General features: G+C 42.9%; 1 protein-coding gene across 1 annotated transcript in view; it reads left to right on the plus strand.

Moving 5' to 3' along the window:
- LOC105484171 (anoctamin 2) overlaps positions 1 to 27,992 on the plus strand; it is a 363,016-nt gene that overhangs the window by 307,759 nt on the left and 27,265 nt on the right. The window contains exons 16-19 of the mRNA XM_011745546.2: positions 1,916 to 2,027; positions 4,250 to 4,307; positions 4,451 to 4,551; positions 16,869 to 17,014. Of these exons, the coding sequence (XP_011743848.1) occupies positions 1,916 to 2,027; positions 4,250 to 4,307; positions 4,451 to 4,551; positions 16,869 to 17,014 (417 nt within the window). The remainder of the gene's footprint in view (positions 1 to 1,915; positions 2,028 to 4,249; positions 4,308 to 4,450; positions 4,552 to 16,868; positions 17,015 to 27,992) is intronic.

A 27,992-nucleotide genomic window follows, 5' to 3' on the forward strand; every position in this document is an offset into this window, starting at 1 on the left:
TGGAGAGTTTGATATGGTATGAATTGGAAAGTGTGGTACTGTGTGGTCTGGAGAGTTTGGTATGGTGTGAATTGGAGAGTGTGGCACTGTGTGATCTGGAGAGTTTGATATGGTATGAATTGGAAAGTGTGGTACTGTGTGGTCTGGAGAGTTTGGTATGGTGTGAATTGGAGAGTGTGGTACTGTGTGGTCTGGAGGATGTGGTACTGTATGATCTGGAGAGTGTGGCACTGTGTGATTTGGAGAGTTTGGTATGGGGTGAATTGGAGAGTGTGGTACTGTGTGGTCTGGAGGATGTGCTACTGTGTGATCTGCAGAGTGTGGCACTGTGTGATCTGGAGAGTTTGGTATGGGGTGAATTGGAGATTGTGGTACTATGTGGTCTGGAGGATGTGGTACTGTATGATCTGGAGAGTTTGGTATGGTGTGAATTGGAGAGTGTGGTACTGTGTGGTCTGGAGGATGTGGTACTGTATGATCTGGAGAGTGTGGCACCGTGTGATCTGGAGAGTTTGGTATGGAGTGAATTGGAGATTATGGTACTGTGTGGTCTGGAGGATGCGGTACTGTGTGATCTGGTGAGTGTTGTACGGTCTGATCTGGAGAGTGTGGTAGTAACTCACCTGGATATTAAAGGATATAGAGGATTTCTGCATAAGGAGGTGGGTGAGGGAAGGGTATTCCGTGGAAGAAACAAGGTTTTGTGTCCATTTCTTCAGCGATGCTTACAAAAGCTGTATGTGGATTTGTGGAGCAGGCAAGTTAGGGGGCCCATACACTCGTCTCATGTGGATGCAGAACTCCTCAGGTGGCGTGGCCCTGCCATCAGTTATCTCTGCTCAGCACACTTTCAGGCCGTGCTTCTTGGTCCATATGATGTAGTATTAGTGCTTTTCTTCTACCTCTGAAGACTGTGGCCCTGTGCGATAAGCCTAATATTTGTGTTCCCCAAAATTCTTATGTTGAAATTCTGACCGCCAATAGGAGGTATGGTGTTTGGGAGGTGATAAGGTCATGAGGGCAGAGCACACATATATGGGAAAGAGTCCTATGTAAGAGGCCTGAGAGAGATGCCTTTCCCCTTGACCAGGAGAGGACAGTGAGAAGGTGCTGTCTATGAGCCAAAAGACAGGCCCTCACCAGACACCAAATCTACCTTGATCTCAGACTTCAAACCTCCAGAATTTGAGAAGTAAATGCCAGGTTTTCATGAACACTCAGTTTATGGTAGTTTGTTATAGCAGCCCAAATGGACTAAGAACACCCTATCATCTCTTGTCCTTGCCATGCCATTTGTCATGGTCTGTGGAGTTCCTCCTGAGTGTCCTAAACAGTTGTCCACTGGAGCTTCCTGTATCTCTAGTCTTCTTAAGGCACCTATGAGGTTTCTGCTCAGTGTCTCTGAGTCCTTCTGGGAATGCCAGCTGACTCCTCTGCTTGGACCTGATAGAACACCCTGGGCCCATGACCTATGAGTCTGAGATCTTAGGCTCAAGCTGTTTGTTTCACTCATCTTGTCTATAACAAGCTTTCATCATTGGAGTAAATGACCGGGAAATGTCTTAGGTTACCTAGAGCATATGCAGATGACTGCTTTCCTGCATTCATCCAAATTAATGCCAAAATTCATTCAGCATTTTTTTCTGCTAAAATGAAAGAGAGAAAGAGGAATCAAGAGGAATCAAGACGGCGAAAGACGGTGATCCTCTATTTTTTTTACCCTTCTGTACCCTCGTATTACCTGGCAGACCACCTGGGCTTCAGATGACTTCAGATCTGACGTGCCTGAGAGATGGGTCTCGTGGTTTTTGCTGTGAAGGAGTCAGCTGAGAGATAGTAGCTTGTGTCTAGGTCAAAACTCTGGAGAGGTGAGAAATCTCACCCCAATCTCATCAGCCTCGCTCTTTTCTTACAGAGGTTCCGAAAACAGAACAGACTTTTGAAGAGCGCCTGATCCTCAAAGCTTTCTTGCTCAAGTTTGTCAATGCCTACTCCCCCATCTTCTATGTGGCCTTTTTCAAGGGGAGGTGAGTATGATGGTGTCATGAGTAGAAAGGCAATTTTTCACTAAGACTTGGTTCTCTACTGTCAGGACAATAGGGTCAGCCTGTCCCCATTGCCCACTCATCCTCACCCCACTTCCACCTGCCTTCCCATGGAGAAGGAATGCTAGCATGCAATCATTTTGAATTAGCATCTTGAGATTCTGATGACCCTGGCATTTTACAGGGATTTGACTGTAGGCCCTGAAGAGAAAGTTTTGAAAGAATTTGTGTCTCCCAACTTTGAGGATGAGGCAGGAGGGAATTTCACATCTAGCCAGTGACCCTGGATCTTGTAATGCAATTCTGATGCCAACTACCTGGAGTTAATACAGATTCCACAGGTTAAGGACACAGCCCCTCACAAGACTTCCCTCACTTCATACACCAGTGGCAAGCTCTGGGGTTCTCAGGCCACTGGCAGTTGTGACCCACTGGCTGTAATTCCAGATTTCTCATTACTCCATCAAATTCAATAATTCACTAGAATGACTCACAGAACTCAGAAATGTGCTATACTTACAACTGAAGTTTTATAGTAATAGAGGGATGTAAATCCAAATCAGCAAATGGGAGAGGCATATAGAACTAGGTTTAGGAGGTTCTTAATCATGAAGCTCCCATGTCCTCAGGATGTGTCACCCTCCTGGCACATTGGAGTGGCATGATTGATAGAATCATTTGCCATGTGAGTGAACTCAATCTCCAATGCCCTTCCCTTGCCCTGAGATTGGGCTAGTATCACATGACTCAAAGCCTCAACCAACATGGTTGATCCTTCTGGCCTGGCTTGCCCACATCCTGAGTAATCTCATTAGCATAAATTTAGGTATAGTCCTAGGGGTCTACCAGGAATAACAAAGATGCTCCTATCACGGGAAATTCCAAGGATTTAGGTGTTCATGCAGGAACCAGGGACAAAGGCCAGTGAAATTCTTTATTATACAATCAGTCTGGATATAAAATCACTTTGATAAATTTTTTTTAATGATCAAGCCAGTTGGCTACCTACAAGGAAATTTCCCAATAGACGTCAACCAACAACACATCAGGAAAGCTTCCCTAGAACTAAAAGCTCGTTAAGCAGGCACTAATAGCACGAGCTGTCATCATCCACACTTGATAATTTCTTACAGAGGTGTTTGTCATCCACACCACAGCCCCCTTCTCAGGACCTCTCCCCTTGGCTGACATGAAATTATAGAAGCAGAGAGACTATCCATATTAAGAAGTATACACTTCATTGGTGCTTTCAATGTAGATTTAGTGGCAATAGCAAGTTACATGCATATGACATTCTAGGCAAGAAAAAAGGATCCTGACCCTTAGATGAACGATGGTATACTAGAAGAGATAGTCTTAGCAATAGCACACTGTAATCTCCAGTAAGTGATTATATCCAGTAAGTGATATCAAAAGAGGTGTAAAGAAAGTGTTGGGGGAACAGTTATGAACGGAGACAACAAGAAGACTTCAGCAAAGGAAAGGCTTACACTCAGCCTTAAATGGATGAGTAGGATCTCAACAGATGAACACGGGGATGACACTGCAGTAGGTAGGATTATTCAGATTGTCTGTCTGGTTCCATGGTGGGCTTGTACCATTTTGCTTCCCCGACCTGCACCATTTTATTATCACCCAATAAAATAGACTCTACTTAGAAGAGGAATGAGACCAGCTTCTTTTATTCCTTTGAATATTTTCAGCAAGAAGTCAAGAATTTTTCTTTTCTGACCCCAGGAATCTCATTTGCAACTTTAGTCCATCTCACCCTCCCTTTCCTGGGAATGAGAAACTCTTATTAAGGAGTTGCAATCAGAGCTGTGTTCTTGACACTAGTTAGGGAAGAAGGTGTGACGACAGTGCACTTAGAGATAATCCAAACTGCATGGTGTTTAGGCGCGCGCGCACACACACACACACACACACACGCACGCACGCACGCACGCACCAGGCCCAGCTCCATCCTCTGCCCAGCTTATCCCTCTCCTCTGACATTTGACTGGGTTAAGAAGTGAACCCCAGGTGTTACAGGGGGTTACTTGTTGATAACGGTGTGCACTCCTATCCCTGAGTGATCTAGCACTCGCCCTGACCAGTGCTTTCGAAGAGGACAGTGGTGGTGGTATTCCCCTCAGAAGACATGTCCTTGAGCCACCCTTCATGCTTTCTCTTCCCCTAACTCTTCCCACACTGTTTGATTTCAGGTTTGTGGGCAGGCCTGGAAGCTACGTCTATGTATTCGATGGTTACCGCATGGAAGAGGCAAGTACAGCCACTGGTGTTTCATGCCTGGCACCCCAACCCAGCCCCATTCTTATCTCCAGCACAGCATGGCTTCATTTGCGCCCCTGCTTCTCAGAGCTCCGCTTGTTCTAACCAGTCCTTTCCTTATCTTCTCCCTGCAGTGCGCTCCAGGGGGCTGTCTCATGGAGCTCTGCATTCAGCTCAGCATCATCATGTTGGGGAAGCAGTTGATCCAGAACAACATCTTTGAGATTGGAGTCCCGTACGTAATGAACTCCTCTAACCTCTCTCCTTGCTGCCAGGGGTTAGCCCAGAAGTGCCAGGCTTTCACCAGGTTATCTATGGCCTTTCCTCTTCTTAGACAGCTTGGTGATTTAATTCTCTGTCAATTTGCTGATAACTTTCCCCATGGGGCAAACCTTGCTTGCCATTCTGATTTGAGATGTTGGAGGCTCAGAAAGATTTACCCTTTGCTTAAGTACACATAACTAGTAAGTAGCAGAGCCAGGAGTCAGATCTCTTGGCTCCCAGAGTACATAATATTTTAATGCTATTTGTCCTCTCAGTGAGTGAGTAAAAAAGACTCGGTATGGTGGATAAATGAATGTGAACGATTGAAATGTAATGGAATCATTTAGGACAATCTCTAAGAAGAAAATGTGGAATACATAATCTTAGGAGGGGAGGGCGGAATAGTTGGTGAAATGCAGAATGAGTTATTATCACGTGGATTCCCCCCTGTGCTCCCCAGGGTTTTATGAAAATGTCGTAGAACTTCTTTCAGTCAGGTTTTGCATTGAGATAGTCACGAAAATAAACACAGACTCACTTTGTACTGGACCTAAAAGAAGGAAGGATGGAGCAAGCTAAACTATGCTTACAGGTCAAAGAAAAATGTAACCCCCTCTGCCTTTCCTTCCTATTGCCTTGTGGTTTGGAAGAAGAGTCTGTTTCAGGGGATGCTTTTAGGCAGTCCAGCATCAGAGAGCTAGGGAATGACAGAGATGCCCAGGGGTAACTGAGAGGCTGGGCCAGGTCTGCTTAGGAGGATAGATGGACAGCTTGTTCCAGGCCCAGGGTTCTTTGTAAACCACTTTAAAGATGACCATTCTGGGATGGATGTAATCGTCAGACAGTACCCATAAGATTCTGTGACACACTTTCATCTGCTTAGAGATACATTAATTGTTTGGGAAGTCATCCAATAATGAACCTTTTAAAATCCCTTTCTTTCAAATATATTTCTTCGTGTTTGCCCAGGGTTCTTAGCTGCAGCTATTGGAATTCAGTGTGGCTACTTTAAGCAACAAAGGCATTTGTTTCAGAACAAAGTGACTGACAGAGAATGCTGTATTCTTTAAAGGCCAGAGAGTAGGCGCTGAGCTACATAACCAGGAATAACACTGTTTACACTGCAGGGGGACTTGCAGGGGATACCACTGTCTCTAGCTCATGGCTCATACTGCTAAGACAGTAAAAGAAAAACGTAGATGAAACGGCCCTTGTCTTCCCAGAGCTTAACTTTTTAGTCTGGGAGACAAAATAGACTGCATATAACTGCATATTCCGTGTGTGAATTCAGAATCCAGAATAAGTAAAGGTCAGATGTTTGGGAGCAGTCAAAGAAGCCTTCAAAAGCAGAGAGGTTTCTGGCCAGGTGCGGTGGCTCACCCCTGTAATCCCAGCACTTTGGGAGGCCAAGGTGGGTGGATCACGAGGTCAGGAGTTCAAGACCAGCCTGACCAATATGGTGAAATTCCATCCATCTCTATTAAAAAAAAATACAAAAATTAGCCGGGCGTGGTTGTGTGTGCCTGTAGTCCCAGCTACTCAGGAGGCTGAGGCAGGAGAATTGCTTGAACCCAGGAGGCGGAGGTTGCAGTGAGCCGAGATCATGCCACTGTACTCCAGCCTAGCAACAGAGCAAGACTCTGTCTCAAAAAATAAAAAATTAAAAATTAAAAATAAATACATAAATACATAAATAAATGAAAAACAGAGAGGTTTCTTCCAGGGTGTGTCTTCCAGTTTTCTTCCAGACTGCCACCATCATATGTTATAAGATGGATTGCCATCCTTTTCTTTAAAGAAATAATTTCCCTTAGACGTGTGTGTGTGTGTGTGTGTGTGTGTGTGTGTGTGTGTCTGTATGGGCAACTCTGATAGGCTTGGCCAGCTGGGCCCTGAACATGATAGGTTGGGCCTTTTCCATGTTATATCTATAAATATATTTAAATATATATTTACATAAATATATTTAAATTTATATATTTAAATATCAATGCATATATTTATACGTAAATGTATATATACATTTTATAAAATACACCTATGTTTCAGATAGATATAAATTTATATACAAATTTTTATATGTGTAAAACATATATATATATATATATATATAACTTTTCTAAACAAACAACAGACTGATTCTGGTTTTATCACAACCACCTATGACCCAGTTGGTGCTATAGGTGGAGAAGGTAAGGCAATGAGCTGGCAGTTCTTTGACCAGGGTCTTGGGGCATGTCAGGGACCTGGCAAGGGCAAAAACCCAGAATCTTCCTCAATCTATGGAAAGACTATGGAGTCCTAGGTTCTTGGGCTGAATGGAACCACGAGAGGATGTATATCCCAATCCCCTATTCCATGTAAAATTATACTAGAGCCACCTGCTCCCTTGGTCCCCAGAGAAAGCTCCCTTTTGGTCTTCCTCAAAAATACATTTGTAGAGCTAAAGTTATAATGGAGACAATTTAATTTACCTGGAAAGAATATCATTTTTAATGAAATCCCTGCTTCAAGGAATGAGAATCCACAACATTCCCTTCTAACGCTGGGTGATCTAAGCACGCAGGGTGCTTTTCTGACCTTGTACTGGGATAGCCTCAGAGGGCACTTGGGCACGTGTTTTCTTTGGGGAGGATTGGCGGGATCATGGGATCATTGGTGTCTGGGTGCCTCACTCCACCTCCTTGCCTAAGCCAGCCTCTAGTCACCAGTCAGGAAGTCAGCAACTCTGAGAAACTGAGCCTCTGAAGCTGTGTCCCGCTCCCTGCTTTCTGGCAGAAAGTCCCTCAGTGGTAAAGTCAAGCAAAGCTAGATGATGCTTGTTCTTGTTCCAGGCAGATGACACTTGTTCTCTCTGAGCTTACCATCTTAGAGAGACATCATTTGTTATGGAAAAACATCCCGAGAATATGCAGACAGTACCAAAGCCACATCTGGCCCCTTTGAAACCATGAGGGCAACCTCTCCACAACCACAAAGAAAAGTCTTCGTCCCCATTCAAACATCTGGGAAAAACACCAGCCTTCCCAGTACATTGTTATTTTGCTCTGAGCAGAATTATTTACAGCTTGTGGGCATGGAATGCCCATTTTTTCATCCCTGGTCATCTGGTCTACCACTTAGCCCATTTTCTCTGGACCCAGAAAGCTTTCATAGAATACAAGAGAGGCAAAATCTCAGGCGTGTGTTTGGACAACACATTGGTATGTCCCCATCCCCCAACTCCATCCACTCCATAACAGGTGAAAATAATGCATGGCGTATGCCTTGAAGGCTAAATTTTCTTGTATATGATTGACGTGTGCTTAAAACTTTGTATGTTTTAAAATGTACCACCCTTTAAACAATGGCAATTGCACAGTAACTCATAAAGCCATGGGCAAGCTGCTTCTCTGAGTCTAACTGTCCTCATCTCTTGATGAATGTGGTAGCATTAAAATCACATGTAAGGTGTCTTCAAGCTCTAGTGCCCTCTGAACTTCTCTCTAATGAGCAAAGCTGGTCACTGCTGATTCCAAATACAAGCCACTCCTCTTTCAAAAGATGTTTCCTTTCCATTTCTACTCTGCCAGAGGATGTATACAACATAATTATGTAGTTAAATTCAAAGATGTAGAACGAAAATTCTTTTACCAAATCTTAGGGTCTTTTATCTCCAAAGTTCTTTATAATTTGTATAATTATGAAGGTTGCATTTTGAGTTTGGTCATATGAGATCACTATGATTATGATTACTGGATCTTCCACTCTCAATAAATCAGACTCCTTCAATTCAGCCTTGAAGTACCTGGCATGGATGACACAGATGCAACATAAACAAGAAAAGAAGTCTTTCATAGTCAGAAGAGAAGTGATGATTGAGCCTGCCAGTGAGGAAGGAGTCGTGTAAATTATAAAAATTAGACCCAGTAGTTTTTAACACATCTGTAGGGCAAAGATTTGGTGGCCTAACACAGTGGTCCCTAACCCTTTTGGCACAGGGGACAGGTTTCCTGGAAGACAGTTTTTCCATGGACTGGAGGGGTGGGGTGTTATTTCAGGATGATTCAAGTGCATTACATTTATTGTACACTTTATTTCTATTATTATTACATTGTAATATATAATGAAATAATTTTACAACTCACCATCATGTAGAATCAGTGGGAGCCCTGAGCTTGTTTTCCTGCAGCTAGACGGTCCCATCTGGGGGTGATGGGAGACAGTGACAGATCATCAGGCATTAGATTCTCACAAGGAGCTCCCAGCCTAGATCCCTCACATGCGTAATTCACAATAGGGTTCACCCTCCTATGAGAATCGAATGCCACCACTGATCTGACAAGAGGCGGAGCTCAGGTGTTCATGAGTGATGGGGAGTGACTGTAAATACAGATGAAGCTTCGCTCGCTCGCCTGCTGCTGTGTGGCCCAGTTCCTAACAGGCCAAGGACCGGTACTGGTCTGTGGCCCGGGGATTGAGGATCCCTGGCCTACTAGATCTGGGTTTAAATCCAGACTTTACAATATACTCATTGTGTGACCTTGGCAAAGTTATTCTAGAAAGATTTCCATCTAACTTAAAAAAAAAGTTTTTACATTTAAACAAAACTAAACTAAAAACCAGCTTGGATAAATGCTGAGCTATCTAGAAAACATAAAATGTGGACATCTGAGGAAAAAAGAACCATTCTTGGGGTTTCCAGGTGACCAGCATTTTACTGTGTGGCAAAGGCTTTTATGTTTAAAACTGATGCTTTGGAAGCGTTGCCACTCCAGGGGGTGAAACCGGAGAGAACAACTCAGGGACAGTCGTTTTCTCTTCTGTTCCTGGCTCAGTGGCTTTTAGTGGGCAGTAAAGCTCTTACGTACCTTCAGAGTCCACATAGAATTCTTTCCCCAAGGGAGATACATATTCATTCTAAAGGCCAGTTTTGTTTTTTTTTTAAAAAAAAAAACACACACACACAAAAAACAGAGGCAAGTCTGGGGAGTTAGATGGGTGACTGTGCTGGATAAGAATATTTGGGAATAGCTGGGCGCGGTGGCTCAAGCCTGTAATCCCAGCACTTTGGGAGGCCGAGATGGGCGGATCACGAGGTCAGGAGATCGAGACCATCCTGGCTAACATGGTGAAACCCCATCTCTACTAAAAAATACAAAAAACTAGCAGGGCGAGGTGGCGGGCGCCTATAGTCCCAGCTACTCGGGAGGCTGAGGCAGGAGAATGGCGTAAACCCGGGAGGCGGAGCTTGCAGTGAGCTGAGATCTGGCCACTGCACTCCAGCCTGGGCGACAGAGCGAGACTCTGTCTCAAAAAGATTTATCATCTTAGTTGATCCTTTACTTCTGAAAGCAATTTTCTAAGATTCTTCCAAAGAAAATTTTTAAATGTTTAAGAGTGTCTAAATTGTCCCTTATTAAGTAGGCCAGGTAGTCAGCTATAATTTTTCTATCTCCCTGAGGTTGCAACATTCTCATTAGATTCTGTATGTGCGTGTGCACAAACATGCGTGTGTGTGTGCATGTATGTGTACTGAAAAAAATAACATCATTTTGATGGCCTTGAGAATCTTACAGTCTAGCAGGCTTCTTGAATTAGAACATTGCTTCCCACTCTTCGGTCATTTTTGAATCAACTTTTGAATTTCCCCAGATTATCTATGGAAACAGCTACTTACGTATTAGTTTCCTCCAAACCAACTTGCTTTTTAATTAAAATCCTAACATTTCTGAAATTGGAAAACTAACACCATCAGTCTCCATAAGGAGGAAATAATGTGAAAAGCAATACAACAAAAACACACCATTATTATTAAACAATCAAGGACATTCTTTCCTCTCCAAGGCTTTTAGACTAAGATCTGCCTTCTCTTTGTGAAAAATGAAAGTATAAGCCTTGGGCGTTGTCAAAGGCAGACCAGTTTCAGGCCAAAGGTATTTTTCTTAATGGTAATGAGAGAGACTGAACAAGAGCAGCAAAGGAAATAACTAAATAACTCCTTCCCAAGGGGCTCTAATGAGATGCAAGGCCAAGTGCAGGATCTTCCGAAGGGTCATACGCCACCTCTACTTCTGGCAGGTGTCCCGGACTGGACCACTGTGGAAGCCATGCTCTGTGTCCAGGTATCTTCCATCAGGCAGCAGCTGCCCCCACTATTGCTAGGCCTGGCTCAGAGACCCTGGAGGTGGAAAACAAAATGCTTCAAAGCGAGGCAGTAAAATGGGGTCACTGAGCACTTGAAAGGCAGCTCTGTGACTAATGCCATGATAGTAGAGAAAACTTGGTTGCGTGATCTGGCTTTGGACGGTCCCCGCTCACACATCCCCAGGCTCTTGGGGCCTGACACAGTTGTGGCAGATGCTTCCCAGAGAGGATCGGATGGTTTTAAACACTATGGGCCCCGGTATGATGTTCATATGCGTCTCCTTCTGAGATTACTTATACATGGCGAGCAGCATGGCTGAATCTGATCTTGTGGCATTTATTACCTGAATCCATGGATGGGAATTTCCCTCCTCCCCTCCCTACACCATGCCTTTCCCATATATGTTCATGCAAGATAGACTTCGGGTCCAAACTGCATAGTGCCCCCGGAACACATGCCCCACCACAGCCCAACTCCTTGCTGTAATTCCATCTCAAATTGAGCTCCGGTCCACACTGAAGCAAAATTGGAAACGGGCTTCTTCTCATGCAGAGAGATGGGTTTTTGGTGAAAGGGTAAATGCCACCTTTTTCATGTGCCACGTTCTTTCCTAGGCATGCTTTGAGACAGAGCAGATAGACAGATCAATACTTCCACGGTCAAAATGTCTTGCCATCCCTATTCTGACTAAAAGCTCCAGATCATATCCAAAAATAACTGTTAAATATACCCCTGGACACAGCTAGTAAAATTTCATAAACTTTCTGCTTTCTTTTTGTAAATGTGATAAATGTTATATTTCCAGACATAAAACAGTCTCTCTTTAAAGCCGTCACAGGAGGGAGGTCTGTGTTCTCCTCAAATACAGTGGAATCTGGCCAGAAATCAGAAGTGTAAGGAACAAATTTGAACCTTGCCAGGTATCAGGAAAAGGAATAGGAATACATAGCTTAGAGGTTGATGTGTTCCTCATCTTTGGTCATTTAGGGCTAAGTTCTGCTTCTTTATTTAATGAGGTTAAAGATCTGTGGAGTCAGGTCTGTAGGGACCGGTCTGGGGCCCAGATTCCTGCTGCAGGGAGGCCTAAGGTGTGACACTCACCATGGTCCTGGGGTGACTCTATGGGGCACAGGCAGAGGGAAAGCTCTGAGCCTTCTGGAAAGAGTTTCTGAGACTTGTCATTAAAAAGGGACGGAAAAATAGCAAATAATAAAAAAAAAAGAAAAGCAAGGGGGTAACATCAAAGGAGTTATTTTAATGAGTGAGTGCATCATACGGTTGGAATCATAATCTGAAGTTTTCCAAAAGCCCATCTGTATGTTATACAACTTCCAGGATTCCTGTTAAATTCTGCTCCGGAGGGATTTTCTTTATTATTATTTTTTAATGGTCACTGAGATATCCAGGAGGAAATCTGGGAGTGATAAATTCACAGGACTATTTGTGGATATTTTCCCCCACATTCGTTTTGACCTACCCACACTCGATAGGACTTTGACCACAAAGCCCCTCCCATAGCCCGTGTGTCTTCCCTTGCCTTCGCCACACAGTCTTGCAGTCGGCCTTCTGTTCCCATGGCTCTCCTTCCTTGTCCTTTGAAGACTCCTTTCCCTCTACCCCATCCCATAAGGCTACTCAGGGATGTCAGAAAAATCCCATTTTCTGACATACGCTCTATCCATAGTTGGCATTGCTCATCCCTAGGGCTTCTGCCGCTCTCTCCACGACAATTCTCAGATCTCCATCAGTCCCAGATTGTTCCAGGGCTCTAGGCACAAACATGCAGTTGCCTACTGGACATGTCTACGTAGTTGTCTCGTGGGTTTCTCCACTTAGGCATGGCAAGAACAACTGCCCCCGCACCTTGTCCTCATCAAAACTGTCTCTTACATTGTGTTCTCTATCATAGCAATCGGCGCCACCATCCACACACATGCCCTAAGACCCTGAGAATCATCACCGATTCCTCGTTGTCCTTCCCTTTCTGTGTACAATCCACCATCCACTTTTTAATTCTACCTCTTATGCATGTCTCAAATGTCTACTTCCCTTCATGTCCATTGCTATCACCCCAGACTCTGCTACCATAATCTCTCGCCTAAACCACTGCATAATATGGTGTACAAGGCCTTTGATGCCATGAGCCTACACTACCTTTCAAGACACCTTTCATCATTTTCTCGATTGTACTCTATGCTCCAAGCATTTTACATTCCCTTCAGTCCTTTCTATGAGCCATTTTCACATTTGCCTTAGGCCGTTGCATAAATAATTCCCCCTGCCTAGAATAACCTCTTCATCCCTCACACTCTCTCCACCTTTCTCGTTCTTCTTCTACCATCTTTCATTATTTAGTCTTAAATAATAAGACTAAATTATTTAATAAATTAATTTAAATAATTAAATTAGTTTACACATCTCTTCCTCAAAGAGAACATCGCTGCCTTAGGCCAGCTTAGGACTTTCTATTTTATGTTCTCGTAATCACCTAAACTTCTCCCTTTATAACGCACTTATATTGGTCACTCTTGTTTAAATGTCCCTATTGCCAGTGAGATTACTTCATCAAACACATCACATGTATTATTAGTCACATTTTTTTTTTCCTGTAGATGATTTCTAGGAATCCTCTGTTCTCCTGTACAAACCAGAGCTGCCCATTTGCTAACCTTCTATAGAGCTATCAATCTGAGTTAGCTTCAATACCTTCTTTCTTTGGTGGGGTTTCTGTTTGCTGGATTCTGTATGTTTTCTTTGTTGCTTGGTTGGTGAAATTCATCCTCCAGGAACTTCATGAGAACGGATGCACGCATAGAAAGTTAATTTTTTTGAAACCTTGCATACTTAAAAGTGTCTTTAGTCTGTCTTTGACTTTCATGTATACTTTGGCTGTGTATAGGAGTCTATGCTGAAAATTATTTGCCTTCTGAATGTAAATACATCTCTGCAGAGTCTTCTAGTGTCAAGGCTGATCTGGAGAATTGTAACCTATTTTTGATTCCCGATTATTTGTAGAGGATCTGTTTGTTTCTCTGGATCTGGAAGCTTTTAGAATCCCTTTCATCATTCCTAGAGTTCTGAAATCTCATGACGATATGTTATGCTGGAGGCTTTTTTTTCACCATTGTGCTGAGTGGGTGCTTCCAATCAGAAAATGCACATCCTTCACCTCTGGGACATTTTCGTATATTTCTTTTGTATTTTCTTCCCCACTGTTTTCTCTGTCTTCTCTTTCTGATTAAGTGTTGGAGTTTCAGGCTGGGTGTGGTGGTTCATGCTTGTAATCCTTGTACTTTGGGAGGCCCAAGTGGGTGGATCACCCGAGCCCAGGAATTCAAGACCAGCATGGGCAACATGGTGAAACCCTGTCTCTACTAAAAATACAAAAAATATTAGCTGGGCCTGGTGGTGCATGCTTGTAGTCCTAGCTACTCGGGAGGCTGAGGTGGGAGGATAGCTTGAGCCTGGGGGACAGAGGTTGCAGTGAGCCTTGATCACACCGCTGTACCCCATCTTGGGCTATGATCAAGAAAAAAAGGAGTTCCTAGATCAATTAATTTTTTAATATTTTCTGTCCTATTGTCCATTTCTATGTCTGTTCTAGTTTTTTTTTTTCTGAGAGATTGTATTGATTTTTATCTTTCTGTCATTTTATTGAATTTATTTTGGATCTAGGTTTTTATTGGTTCATTTTTCTCTTCAGAATAAACTTTTTGCTCCTGTTGGTATTGGGAAGTCCTAAGCAACATGCGTACAGAGACATTGGGGTCTACTGTTCCTTAAGCAGAGCTTTGACCAGTCACCACTCCCTGCCTTGGGGGTACCTGGTGCGTCCAACTCCTGAGCCTTTCTGAGATTTTTATAGCATGAGTTGGCTTGTTTCTCTCTACCATCTTCCACTGTGAACAGTTGATAGCAGCCACACAGCTTTGCTGACTCCCTCGTACACTGTCCATCTTCCAAGATATTCATCAACATTCCTCACACACTACTATATTCATGACTATTTTCATTAACCTGTGGTTTTATACATTTTTAAAAATTCATTCATTGTTATTTTAGTGGCATTTCAGAAGTGGATAAATATATGTTTATATTCAATTTTCCATGTATGAATCACAATTTAGTAATTCTTTACTAAAGATTTCACCAGGTCATCTGATTACTATTGCTGGAGGAGTAGTCTCACTTTGAGTTCTGGTTCTAGACTTCCCTCACTTTCCTTTCTTCTTTTCTTCTCTCTCTCTCTTTGTTTTTTCCTCTATCCTCTCCTTCTTTTCTGACTCACAGACAGGATCTTAACCAGTCCACACTATTTAGCTTCAGAATCTGTGGGCTCCATCTAGTTTTTCTCGATTTCTTATTATCACAGAATTATTGCTTACTTTTTTCTTATGATTTTTTTACTACTGTTTCTAAATAATTTCAGCCCACTCTTTAAATCCTTCTGTGATAAAGATGATAGTAGGGACAATGATAGATATATTTATCTATCTTTATCTTGATAAATGTCTATCAGAGCATGTATCTTGGTACACACTCTTAACAGGTATCAAGCCCTAAATGAAGCATGCTGTATAGATTATGTCTTTTAACTCACCCTATGGGCAAATTCATGTTTATTTCTCCATTTTAAAGATAAAACTAAAGCTTATAGAGTTGTAATAACTTGCCCATGGACATATAGTTGGTAAGTTGTGAAATCTGGTTTTATACAATTTCTGACACCAGAGATGAGACTTGTATCCACTATACTCTACTACGTCCTCTTGATGGGAATTGATATTAGACCAGAAACTGATCAAAATGTTATTTTGAACTATTAGATTTTCATTAGTTGTTAGAGGCACTTTCAAACAAGGATTGGATGCCTAATCATACCAGGAGTGCTCATCTGGAAATGTCTACACAAGGGTTGGGTGGTCTTGGGTGAAGAATGTTGGGGGACATGGGGAGGTTCCTACATCTAGATGAAGCATGGACTTCAAAATCCCATTTAAACTCTTCAAGTCTATGATTCTGACCATTTTGCTGTTAGGTCTCCCAACTATTAGGTTGCTGCTTAAAGTAATTGCAGTTTTTGCCATTAAAAAGTAATTGCAAAAACCACAATTCTGTTCCCTATACATTGCACATCAATGGGAAGTATGAAATAACTCTACCCTAAGGTGTATTTTAACATTCAATATTAAAAATAATAATAGGTATCATCTATTCAATGCTCACTATGTCCAGATATTGTGCTAAGGACTGTATAAACATTGTTTCACTTAATTCTTATGTCAACCCTGATAAATCGGGCCATTATCATCATTCTAGACCAAAAAAATCCTGAATGTGTTGTCTTCGTCTGCTCAGGCTGCTGTAACAAAATGCCCTAGGCTTAACTAATAGAAATTTATTTTCTCATAGTTCTAGAGGCTGAAAGGTTCAAGATCAAGGTCAAAAAGGGTTGAATTTCTGATGAGGGCTCTTCCTGGCTTACAGGTAGCTGCCTTTTCACTGTGTCCTCAGATGGTGATGAGGTATCTCTTTCTCTCTTCCTCTACTCATAAAGCCACCAATCCTATTGGATTACAACCCCACCTTTTTGACCTCACTTAATCTAAATTATCTCCTAAAAGTCATATCTCCAAATACAGTCACACTGGGGATTAGAGCTTCAACAAATGAATTTCAGCGGACATCATTCAGTCCATAGCAGTGGTAGACAATGCTTAGCTTGGCTTTAATGGAAAGATGATGCTGTTAATGTTATTGAGACTTGAAAAATGTTTCACCTGGGAGGAGAACAGCCCTGTGTTCCCCCATGAAGAGGGTGGATAGATCACCTGTTGGATAATAGGACTGGCGCTGTCTCAGCATTGGCAGGAAGGGCCAACTCTCTTGTTGCTTTTCAAACAGCAGGAAGAATTCAAAAGGTTTTTGGGCTTTGAAGAAACCTGATCCTTTGTGGAGGGAGTCTGCATGATCTTGATAAAGGACTTCCTCAGGTTGTCTTTAGGAGAAACGTAGTCTCTTTAGTGTCTCTCTATCTCTACTTGTTTTTGGATCAGAGATGGCTTTAGTGTCAAACCTTTGTGTTCTTTTTCTTTTTTCTGTCTGCAAAACCAACCCTATTCTCCAGAGGCTTTTTGTAACTTAATCCATTTCTTTTCCAGGAAGCTAAAGAAACTATTTCGAAAGCTGAAAGATGAGACAGAAGCTGGAGAAACTGACTCTGCCCATTCGAAACATCCAGAGCAGTGGGACCTAGACTACAGCTTGGAACCATACACAGGACTGACTCCGGAGTACATGGAAATGAGTGAGAACCCATGGTCCTGCCTTCCGCTGGGGGCAGGTTCAGACAAGGGGTTAGTGGGGTTGAGGGGAGAAGGTAGGGGATTGGGGAAAATGACTGGACAGCCTTTGCTTCTTCATGAGCTTCATGGCTATTCAGTGTTCCCTTCAGTGCCACATGAAAGTTGAGAAGAATGGGGCAGAAAGAGACCTGGAAGGAGAACCTGGAGCAGCTCAGTCAACAGTTTGGTGGATAATTCTAGGATGATGTTCTCTTTCCCTTGGGACTCCTCTCCTCATCTATAAACTGAAGTTCGATCTCTCAGGCCCTTTCCCATGGTTTCTATTATTGATAAAGCTAAAAGGGAAATAGTAAAATCTGAAATTTAAAAATATAGTTTCTATGAAAGTCTTCCTTCATGGAAGATATCCGATGACACTTGGGTCAAGGATATCTACATTTTGACTCGGAGAATATAGGAGAGTCCCCTACTTTGATCAGATAAAGCTGGATAAGATGACAGCTTTTTAACAAAAAGTTGGGTCTATTTCAGTAGGGAGTGAGAAGTGTATTTCTAGTTGCAGCGCCTCTGGTTGTTTTGGATAAGGCTTGAAGGCGGGACACAAATCAGTACAGGCTGATGGAACACAATCATTTTAGATGTGGCTTGGAAACCATGAGTTCTTTATTATGAGAAGGATCCCAGCTTAGGCCAGGTGCCTTTGCACTCTTGGCTACTTGACTATAATTCTGATCATCTATTGGGATGGATGTTTGAGAAGCCTCTTTCCAAGACTTGGAGCTAATGAATTAAAAGCATAGGACATCTAGAGCTTAGGTATAAGCCGGGCACAGTGGCTTACCCTGTCATCCCAGAACTTTGGGAGGCAGAGGCAGGTGGATCACCTGAGGTCAGGAGTTTGAGATCAATCTGGCCAACATGGTGAAACCCCATCTTTACTAAAAATACAAAAATTAGCCAGGAATGGTGGCAGGCACCTGTAATCCCAGCTACTTGGGAGGCTGAGGCACGAGAATTGCTTGAGCCTGCGAGACGGAGCTTGCAGTGAGCTGAGATTGTGTCACCCTACTCCAGCCTGGCCTACAGAGTGAGAGTCTGTCTCAAAAAAGTAAAATTAAATAAATAAATATCTTAGCTATAACATCTAAACACTCTGAACATTTACTCAATCTATGGATTATGGGGAACCATCAGTAAGATCCATCAAAAAAATCACTCAATGTTTAATTCAATACTTAGCATCATTGCACCTATCATTGTGTTTGCGTACAACTCCTGCTCCCTTCACCTAGTCACTTGTAGCAGAGGGCCGTCAGTGCCTTTTTGTGCACAGGATACCTCACTCATCATTTCTTTTTTTTTTTATACTTTAAGGTCTAGGGTACATTTGCACAACATGCAGGTTTGTTACAAATGTATACATGTGCCATGTTGGTGTGCTACACCCATTAACTCGTCATTTACATTAGCTATATCTCCTAAAGCTATCCCTCCCCACCCCCTCCCCACAATAGGACCCGGTGTGTGATGTTCCCCTTCCTGTGTCCAAGTGATCTCATTGTTCAATTCCCACCTATGAGTGAGAACATGAGGTGTTTGGTTTTCTGTTCTTGCGATAGTTTGCTGAGAATGATGGTTTCCAGCTGCATCCATGTCCCTACAAAGGACATGAACTCATCCTTTTTATGGCTGCATAGTATTCCACGGTGTATATGTGCCACATTTTCTTAATCCAGTCTGTCACTGATGGACATTTGGGTTGGTTCCAAGTCTTTGCTGTTGTGAATAGTGCTGCAGTAAACATACATGTGCATGTGTCTTTATAGCAGCATGACTTATAATCCTTTGTGTATATCTCCAGTAATGGGATCGCTGGGTCAAATGGTATTTCTAGTTCTAGATCCTTGAGGAATCGCCACACTCTTTTCCACAGTGGTTGAACTAGTTTACACTCCCACCAACATGGTAAAAGTGTTCCTATTTCTCCACATCCTCTCCAGCACCTGTTGTTTCCTGATTTTTTTAATGATTGCCATTCTAACTGGTGTGAGATGGTATCTCATTGTGGTTTTGATTTGCATTTCTCTGATGGCGAGTGATGATGAGCATTTTTTCATGTGTCTGTTGGCTGCATAAATGTCTTCTTTTGAGAAGTGCCTGTTCATATCCTTTGCCCACTTTTTGATGGGGTTGTTTGTTTTTTTCTTGTAAATTTGATTGAGTTCTTCATAGGTTCTGGATATTAGCTCTTTGTCAGGTAAGTAGATTGCAAAAATTTTCTCCCATTCTGTAGGTTGCCTGTTCACTCTGAGGGTAGTTTCTTTTGCTGTGCAGATGGGATCTAATTAAACTAAAGAGCTCTTCACTCATCATTTCTAATGGATGTTCCTCCTATTCTGTTATAAGAAATTGCATGTGTATGTTAGCAGTGGAGTAATGGGCAGGGTTTAGATCAGATGGCCATGAAAATGTTGTCCTAGCCCTGGGATGTCTACCATTCTAGGCAAAGTCTCAAGCTTTGTAATCTGAAGCAACTCACCAGAGAAGAAACAATCATTATGTCTGCTTCAGAAACAATAGATAAAGAAAACATCAAGACCTGGTTTAAGGAAACGTGTAGCGCCTTTATGCTTTTCATGTTTGGCTAAGAACTACCTCTAATCCCTCCCTCTCTGATGCTGTATTTACGCAAAGGTGATTGCTCATATTTCAGACGCCATTCTACATCTGCCATCGTCTCACCCAGAAAGAAAGAAAGTGCTGCCAGAGATTGGGACTTCCGTTTGGGAAAGGGCTTACATTAGGAACCCCTGAGATCTGTCTGTCTCCGCCCTCTGACCCCAGTGGTCACACCTCCACGGCCACCAGTTAGCTGTGTGGGTTTCACATGCTTGTCAGCCTGTCTGTTCAGCTATTTGAAAGCTTTCTCTTTTGAGTGATTAGAGCAGAGACCCTAAATTTTTCTAGTTTATGTACATAGAGGTGTTCATAATAGCAAAGAATGCATTCTACCTAAATGCTCGTCAATGATAGGCTGGGTAAAGAAAACATAGTACACTGTGAACTACCACGCAGCCATGAAAAACAATGAGTTCACGTCCTTTGAAGGAACATGGATGGAGGTGGAGGCCATTATCTTTAGCATACTAATACAGGAACAGAAAACCAAATACCAGATGTTTTCACTTTTAAGTGGGACCTAAACCATGAGAACACATTGACACACAGAGGGGAACAGCACACACTGGGGCCCTTCAGAGGGTGGAGGATGAAAAGAGGGAGAGGATCAGGTAAAAGAACTAACGGGTACTAGGCTTAATACCTGGGTGATGAAGTAATCTGTACAACAAACCCCCATGACATGAGTTTACCTATGTAACAAACCTGCACTTGCACCCATGAACTTGAAAGTTATAAAAAGAGAAATACATTAAAATACAACAAAGAAGAGCAAAGACCCTTGAACCATACTTCCTGGGCTCAAATCCCAGCTTTTGACCAACTAGCTAGATAACCATGTGTAAGTTATCCACTTGCCCTTATCAAGACCCCTATGTGTCTCAATTTGTTTGCCTATTAAAAAAGATAATAATATCCACCTCATAGGATTGTTGTGGATAGTGAATGAATTAGTATCTGTGAGTAGAAGAGGGTCTTAGTGCTTAGTGCTAATGTAGTTCTTAGAAGAGGGCCTAACACATACAAAAGCTGTGTATTAAGTGTCTGGTGTTATTCCTCTTAATGGTCCTGAACCCTGAGGAAGGCAGAGTTAGGGAAATATGCTCTACTTTGTCAGGGCTATGCCATTGAATACGTATCTACTGTATTATTATGTGTTTAAACTTGGGTGCTTACCAAGAAATGAGAAGAGTGAAAAGAAAAGTGGCGCTAGAAGATTTACTTGGTGATTTTGGGAAGGAATTCACACCAAGATTGTAGAGAGTGAGATTCAGACCATAAACTGAAAAATCAGAAACAAAAGCAAACCCCAAACCCCACTCCTTAAAATGAATAAAACAATCTTATACCTGGAATATTGAAAACAGAAAAGAAGAGAACATATCTCCCAAATCCAACCTTGTAATTTTTTTTTTTTTTTTTTTTAGCATTTTGGTGCTGTTTCTTAGACTCTTTTTGTTATGTACATGAATTTAAAAATAAAATTGTGATCTTACACATTTATTTTTTTATTTCCCATTATATGAATAAATATTTTAAGTTGTCACATAACATTCAAAATGAATAGCTGTGTAGTAATCCCCCCTTTTTTTTTTTTTGACTTTTTAATTATGGTTAAGAATAGATTTTTTTTAACACATGGTGTTGGGACAAATTATTTACCGTTTGGAGGGGGGAATAACCTGATCCTTATCTCACCTCCATCCAAATAAATTCTAGATGGATAAGGAAGTTTAATCTATTAGATTTTAGACGAACAGGAAGAAAACGTGGATGAATATGTACCTGACTTTGGAGTGAGGAAAGTATTTCTAAGCACTCTTTTCTTTAGAAAGAAGAAAGCACGAAGAAAAAGAATAACTAATCTAAAGTAATCCCTTTAATAAGCGTGCCATAGTTCACTTACCTGTCTTCCAGTGGAGGCTTATTTAACAATTCTCCCGTATTTTAATCCTCTCATAAACACTATCTTTGTGCATATAGTCTTTTATTTAGGGTATTATTTCATCCAGATAGATTCACATAGGTGTGATTAGGTATAGTCATTGTATGGTTCCTGATTCATTTTACCAAATTACTTTCTGAAAGAGTAAGAACAATTCACCTAGCCTTGAGCAATATATGAAAATACCCTTTCAGTGAGTGTAAATCACTTAATATCCTGAATCCTGAAGTCATGTGATATGAAAGAATTATCAGCGTATAGGAAGCTGGAGATTCCCAGCCCCCTACGCCTGGGAGGTTAACTCCATTCCACGCTGTTAACCTGAATATTCCAGACTCATCCTTAGCTTAGTTTTACATGGTGCTTCCTCTAGGAAGTCTTCCCAGGTCAAACCCCAGTTCATCTTGAAACAAATCATACTTTGTTTCTGTCCTAGTATTGTGTTTGGTACACACGCTGATGGCATCTTACTGAATTATGGTAGTATTGCTTACATATATGTTCTTCAACAGACTCAGTCTAGGGGTGACTCTGAAGAGCAGTGGGTAGGGACCATGGGTTATTCATCTTCACAGCTTCTGGAGTCTAGCACGTTTCCTGGCATATAATGGACACTCCAGGCCAGGTGCAGTGACTCATGCTTATAAACCCAGCACTTTGGGAGGCCGAGGCAGGAGGATTGCTTGAGGTCAGGAGCTCAAGATCAGCCTGAGCAACATAATGAGACCCTGTCTCTACAAAAAGGAAAAAAAAAGAAAGAAAGAAAGAAAGAAATAATAGAATGTAGTGTTGTACACCTATAGTCCTAGCTACTTGGGAGGCTGAGGCGGGAGGATCACTTGAGCCCAGGAGTCTGAGGCTGCAGTGAGCTGTGATTGTGCCACTGCACTCCAGCCTAGGTGACAGAGTGATGCCCCATCTCTAAAAAAACAAAAACAAAACTCAAACACTTGGTATGTCTGATACACAGATGAGAGAATGAATGAATTAATGCATGTGTTAATTAATGAGAGAAGGTTTCTTGACAGAGGTAACTCTATAATAATAACTTTACAAGACAAGTAAAGAATTTACATTTTCAAAGCAGGGCTTACTTGATGGTGAACTACAGATATTCTGAAGAGGTTTCCAGCTGTAGGGTGGGAGGTTGATTTAGTGATCCCAAGATCCTTCCGATTCTGGAGATCTACATATAGATGATAAGAACAGAGAAGAGCGTTCCAAGGGAAAGGACTAGCAAGTGCAGCGAGTCTCCTGGCCATGAGTAACTGTTTGTTGTTGTTGTTGTTTTGTTTTGAGACAGGGTCTTGTTACGTCACCCAGGCTGGAGTGCAGTGGAACTATCATGGGTCACTGCAGCCTGGACCTCCCAGGCTCAAGTGACCCTCTCACCTCAGCCTCCCTAGTAACTGGCACTACAGGCATGCACCACCAAGCCCAGCTAATTTGTTTGATTTTTTGTAGCCGTGAGGTTTCACTATGTTGCCCAGGCTGGTCTCTAACTCCAGAACTTGAGCAATCCTCCCATCTTGGCCTCTGAAATTGCTGGGATTACAGGCATGAGCCACCACACCTGGCCATGAGTAACTGTTCACAAGGAGAAGCAAATGGTAGTCTTGAGGTATGGAGGGTTCAGGGACAGACCTGGGATTAGTGGAGAACCCTGAAGACCAGATAGGTTTGCAGTTCACATCAGACCATACAGAGTAGTTGTAAAATCTTGGCCAGTGTGGTGACTGTGTACTCTTTGCTTGGGAAATTGGGCAGCAAGTGCAGAAGAGGGATAGTAAGGCTCAGGAGGAAAAGAGAAAACATAGGTGCAAGAATTCATTTATCAGTTCATTCATCAAACATTTATTAAGCATCTAGAGGGAGGAGCAAATCTGGAGACCAGGACAGTCTCTTCAGCAATTCAGGTTGTTCCTGATATTGATTGAGTCAACAACTCAGTTGATATTGATGCAATCTTATCTGAAAGAGGAATCACACTGGATTGGTTCACAGAATTTCAAGGTGGATTGGTTCACAGAATTCTTCAGTTCATTTCACCATGACTTTCAAGCTGGATTGGTTCACAGAATTCTTTAGTCCATTTCACTATGACTTTCAATCTTAAGAGACGTGTTTTAGAGACATGGCTATTTTATTTCATATTTTATTTAAATGTGAGGACAACGTGTTCTGGGTTAGGTTTTGCTCCTCCCTTTTATCTCTGGACTATCCTCTTAACCCTTTAAGGACATACTTTTTCTCAAGTACAAAGACTGGACTGCAGAATAACCCTCATCAAAGTTCATCGAACAGCTAAGTGTGGTTAGGGGTGGGTGCTGCCGTTGAACCACTGAGCTTTTGAACCTAACCCTGCTGCATGCTAGCTACATGACTGGTTTTGAGGCTTAAAGTCAGCCAGGCCCAATTCTCCCATCTGAAAAGTAGTTTTGATGATAATAGCGCCTACCTCATAGGACTATTCTGGGAATCAGCTGATGCATGTAGAGTGGTAAACAATGCTTCCACATGTAGACTCTCAATGAACATTGGCCACCGTTGTTATTGTCCAGAGTTCAGTTTCTCTCAAATCTACAAAGTTTTTGACTCAAAACAGCTTGAAGCTCCTGAATATAGTGATCTCTGGAGGTTCTTCTTATACTGTGAGTGTAGACTGTGCCCTAATGGTTAAAGAATGAGGGTAACAGACCCCAAGGCATATCTAAGAATCAGAAGCCTGAGCTCTAAACACTCCAAGATGTTTGTCCTTTCAGTAAACTCTAAGCCCTCAGGGCTCTATTGACAAGTCTGGACTCTCACATGGGCTCTTTTTGTCATCTGTTTATCTAAAACCCACAAGCTCTAGTCATCCAAAAAATAATCGCTATTATAATCCTGCCTCAGGAATTCAATTATCTCCCTTAGAGCCTTCCCCCAGCTTCTTAAATGCAAACACAAGTTTGAGGCCCTTGGGCTATTACTGTGGGTGATGAGATGAATTTCTTCTGTCATTCATTCACACAGTCATGAGAGCAGGTCTGATTTTTCTTGGTCCCGAGCTTATATCCTGTCAAACCCTCACAGAAAGGGAAGTGCCTCAGTGATCGCATGTTTACTTGTTCATTTATTTGGAGTAAAAGCCGGATAATTATTTTGAAAGGCAAAGGGCCCCCAGTCTCTCCTGCTCTCTGGAAGTGTGCACCAAGGCCTGTAGAAATCACTGTGCCAGGGAAACGCATGGGGCAGGTTCTCCTGGGAGACCAGACATTAAAGCTCTTGCAGCCGCATTCGAGTTGTGTCCTGAAATGGCAAGTCTGAGCTTCTGGATTCAGGAGGAACGTCTGTGGACTGGTGTGGATCCTGTCTTAGTCTCCATGACTACTTTCTGACTTTGCATCAACCCTCACTGGGGAGAGTTTCTATGTGTGGCTACTTAACTTGCTGACTTTGCCTCTAGTGAGAATTTTGGATTCTTATTTGAACCCTCACCATTTCTCCTTGGAATTACTGCAAATGCATCCTAGGTTGACTCCCTGCTTCTTTTTTTACTCCTTCTACCTTTCCATCTTGCTTTTTAGAACGGCTTTTTAAAAATGCAGACCAGATTGTATTCATTTTTCTACTTAAAATCCTTCAATGCTACTGACTTCTTTTCATATCAAGTTCACACACCCAGTGCAGCAGATGAGGGCATCCCAAGCTGGCTCTTGTTTTGCATCTTCTTGCAGGCCCGCGTGTGTGTATCTGGTTATCTCACACTCTCATGTCCAGTTTGCCTGTGCCATGTCGTCTGCCTGTGACCGCTTGCTGAGTGTTGCAGCCTCAGACACATTTGCTCTTGGTACGATTTTCTCATTCTCCCATCCTCAGTTTTTCTCTTCCCCTCTTCTTCTGTACCTGCACCCTTTCAAACATGCTTTGGGGACAGAGACAGTGTGTTACTCCTTTCTAGTCACAGCACTCAGCATGGGTACTAGAACCTAATAACTCAATGAAATAATTATCAAATGAATGGCCCTTTAAGTCCTTTTCCTTCACTGGTAGAGAAATAGAAGCCCTCGCTTCTCTTGATCCCATGACTGTGGGCCACCTTCTTCACTGTGGACATATTTGTGTAATTTTTAATATGCAATAATTTTAGTCTCCTGAGACCAAAGTGAACCATGTTTATTATCAGAGTTTCCCTCAAAGAAAAGTCACCTCTGATTTTAATTTATTCCTTTCCCTTAAGGGGTCAAGTCATTAGTGTCAGTGGACAGGGTGAGATGACCTCTTTCAGACTTGGTTCTGACCTCCACTCCAAGGCCACATCCCTCCCTCTGCAGTGCCGCCCCTCCTGGCCTGCCCCGGGGCAGTGCTCTGGTGTCTGCACTGCTGCCGGCACTGGGGACATGGAGACAACAGACATGCCTGTGCCTTCCAGAGTTTCAGGATCTGGGATGAGAGAGAAATGTGTGAAGGAGCTCAGGGAACGTCACCCCAAAGTATGACTCCCTGGCATAGTCAGTATTTTGATTTAAAGATCCTAGAGATGAACAATGCTAAAGGAGATTTTTCCCCTATCTACGTAAAGACCAGTCAGACCCACCAAGGAGAACAATCTCTCCCACCCTTCTCTCAATCCTCTACCTCTCCCCAAACACAGACTGAATTTCCCTTAGCTGCCTAAAAGTCTGGACCTACTAAAGAAAAGAACAATTACTTCCGATTCCTTCCCTGAGTTTTCATGAACTGAACCCACATTGCAGGAAAGAAGACGGAAGTCGGTCAACAAACCTGGACAGACTTTTGTCACAAATCATTGTCTGCTCTGCAGACCCAGTAGACTTTGCCCCAAACCATGGCCTGTTCTTTAAGCCTATGAAATTCCCCTGAAATCACTATCCCCCTAAAATCATGCGCCCTTCCCACGCCCTTTCCCCTAAGAAGCAGGGTATGTAAGCACCTGTACTGCACTGGGATAGTGGTCAATCACTCTGTGATTTTCCCCGTGTGCATAGCAGTAATAAATTGGTAGTTTTTGTTTTGTTTTGAGACAGTTTCACTCTTGTTGCCCAGGCTGGAGTGCAGTGGCGCAATCTTGGCTCACTGCAACCTCTGCCTTCCAGGTTCAAGTGATTCTCCTGCTTCAGCCTCCCGAGTAGTTGGGATTATAGGCATCCCCACCAAACCTGGCTAATTTTTTGTATTTTTAGTAGAGACGGGGTTTCACCATGGTCAGGTCTCGAACTCCTGACTGTCATGCATGTCCGTGTGAAGAGACCACCAAACAGGCTTTGTGTGAGCAATAAAGCTTTTTAATCACCTGGGTGCAGGCGGGCTGAGTCCGAAAAGAGAGTCAGCGAAGGGAGATAAGGGTGGGGCCGTTTTATAGGATTTGGGTAGGTAAAGGAAAATTACAGTCAAAGGGGGGTTGTTCTCTGGCGGGCAGGAGTGGGGGTCACAAGGTGCTCAGTGGGGGAGCTTTTTGAGCCAGGATGAGCCAGGAAAAGGAATTTCACAAGATAATACCATCGCTTAAGGCAAGGACCGGCCATTTTCACTTCTTTGTGGTGGAATGTCATCGGTTAAGGCGGGGCAGGGCATTTGCACTTCTTTTGTGATTCTTCAGTTACTTCAGGCCATCTGGGCATATACGTGCAAGTCACAGGGGATGCGATGGCTTGGCTTGGGCTCAGAGGCCTGACACTGACCTCAGGTGATCTGCCCGCCTCGGCCTCCCAAAGTGCTGGGATTACAGGTGTGAGCCACCACGCCTGGTGGCTAGTTTTTTCTCTGATTAATCTGCCTTATCGTGAGTTGATTTTTCAGCAAACCCTCCCAGGACAAAGGGGAAATTCCATTGGCCCCATATGGGCAAACAGACAGTAACAAGAAAGAACCTACTGTTCTAGAAAATAGTTCGCCTAGGTCTTTGCAGCTTCTAGTTGACTGGCAGAAAGGTGTTCTCAAAGATCGCCTGCTCTCCTCATTCTTTTGGCCTTGTCTTTGGGTTTTAGAAACCACCTACTGAGGCCGAGCAAACTCTGAACTGGATGCAGGAGGCTCTTCTCCCGCTTACTGCCCCACGCTTGTCTTGAGACTTCAGACAAGGCAGGGAAGGCCCCAGACGAGAATCCACTTCAGGGGAAACATTTCTAAGCCTTTCTGCCTGCAGGCTGCATCCCCTTGACTCTTTTCTGAGTTCTCTGCCACATTAATGGCCCCACCATCCTCCAGGCCCCTGGCTGAGAAATCTAACATCACTGCTCATTCTCCGTTCTGTCTCCACACACCTCCCATCCAGTGGGCTTGCTGTGCCGCCGATCTTCCCTCTAGAGCTGGGGTGTCCAATCTTCCGACTTCCCTGGGCCACATTGGAAGAAGAA

The sequence above is a fragment of the Macaca nemestrina genome, chromosome 10, assembly GCF_043159975.1.
Source record: "Macaca nemestrina isolate mMacNem1 chromosome 10, mMacNem.hap1, whole genome shotgun sequence".
In the NCBI taxonomy this organism is placed as follows: Eukaryota; Metazoa; Chordata; class Mammalia; order Primates; family Cercopithecidae; genus Macaca; species Macaca nemestrina.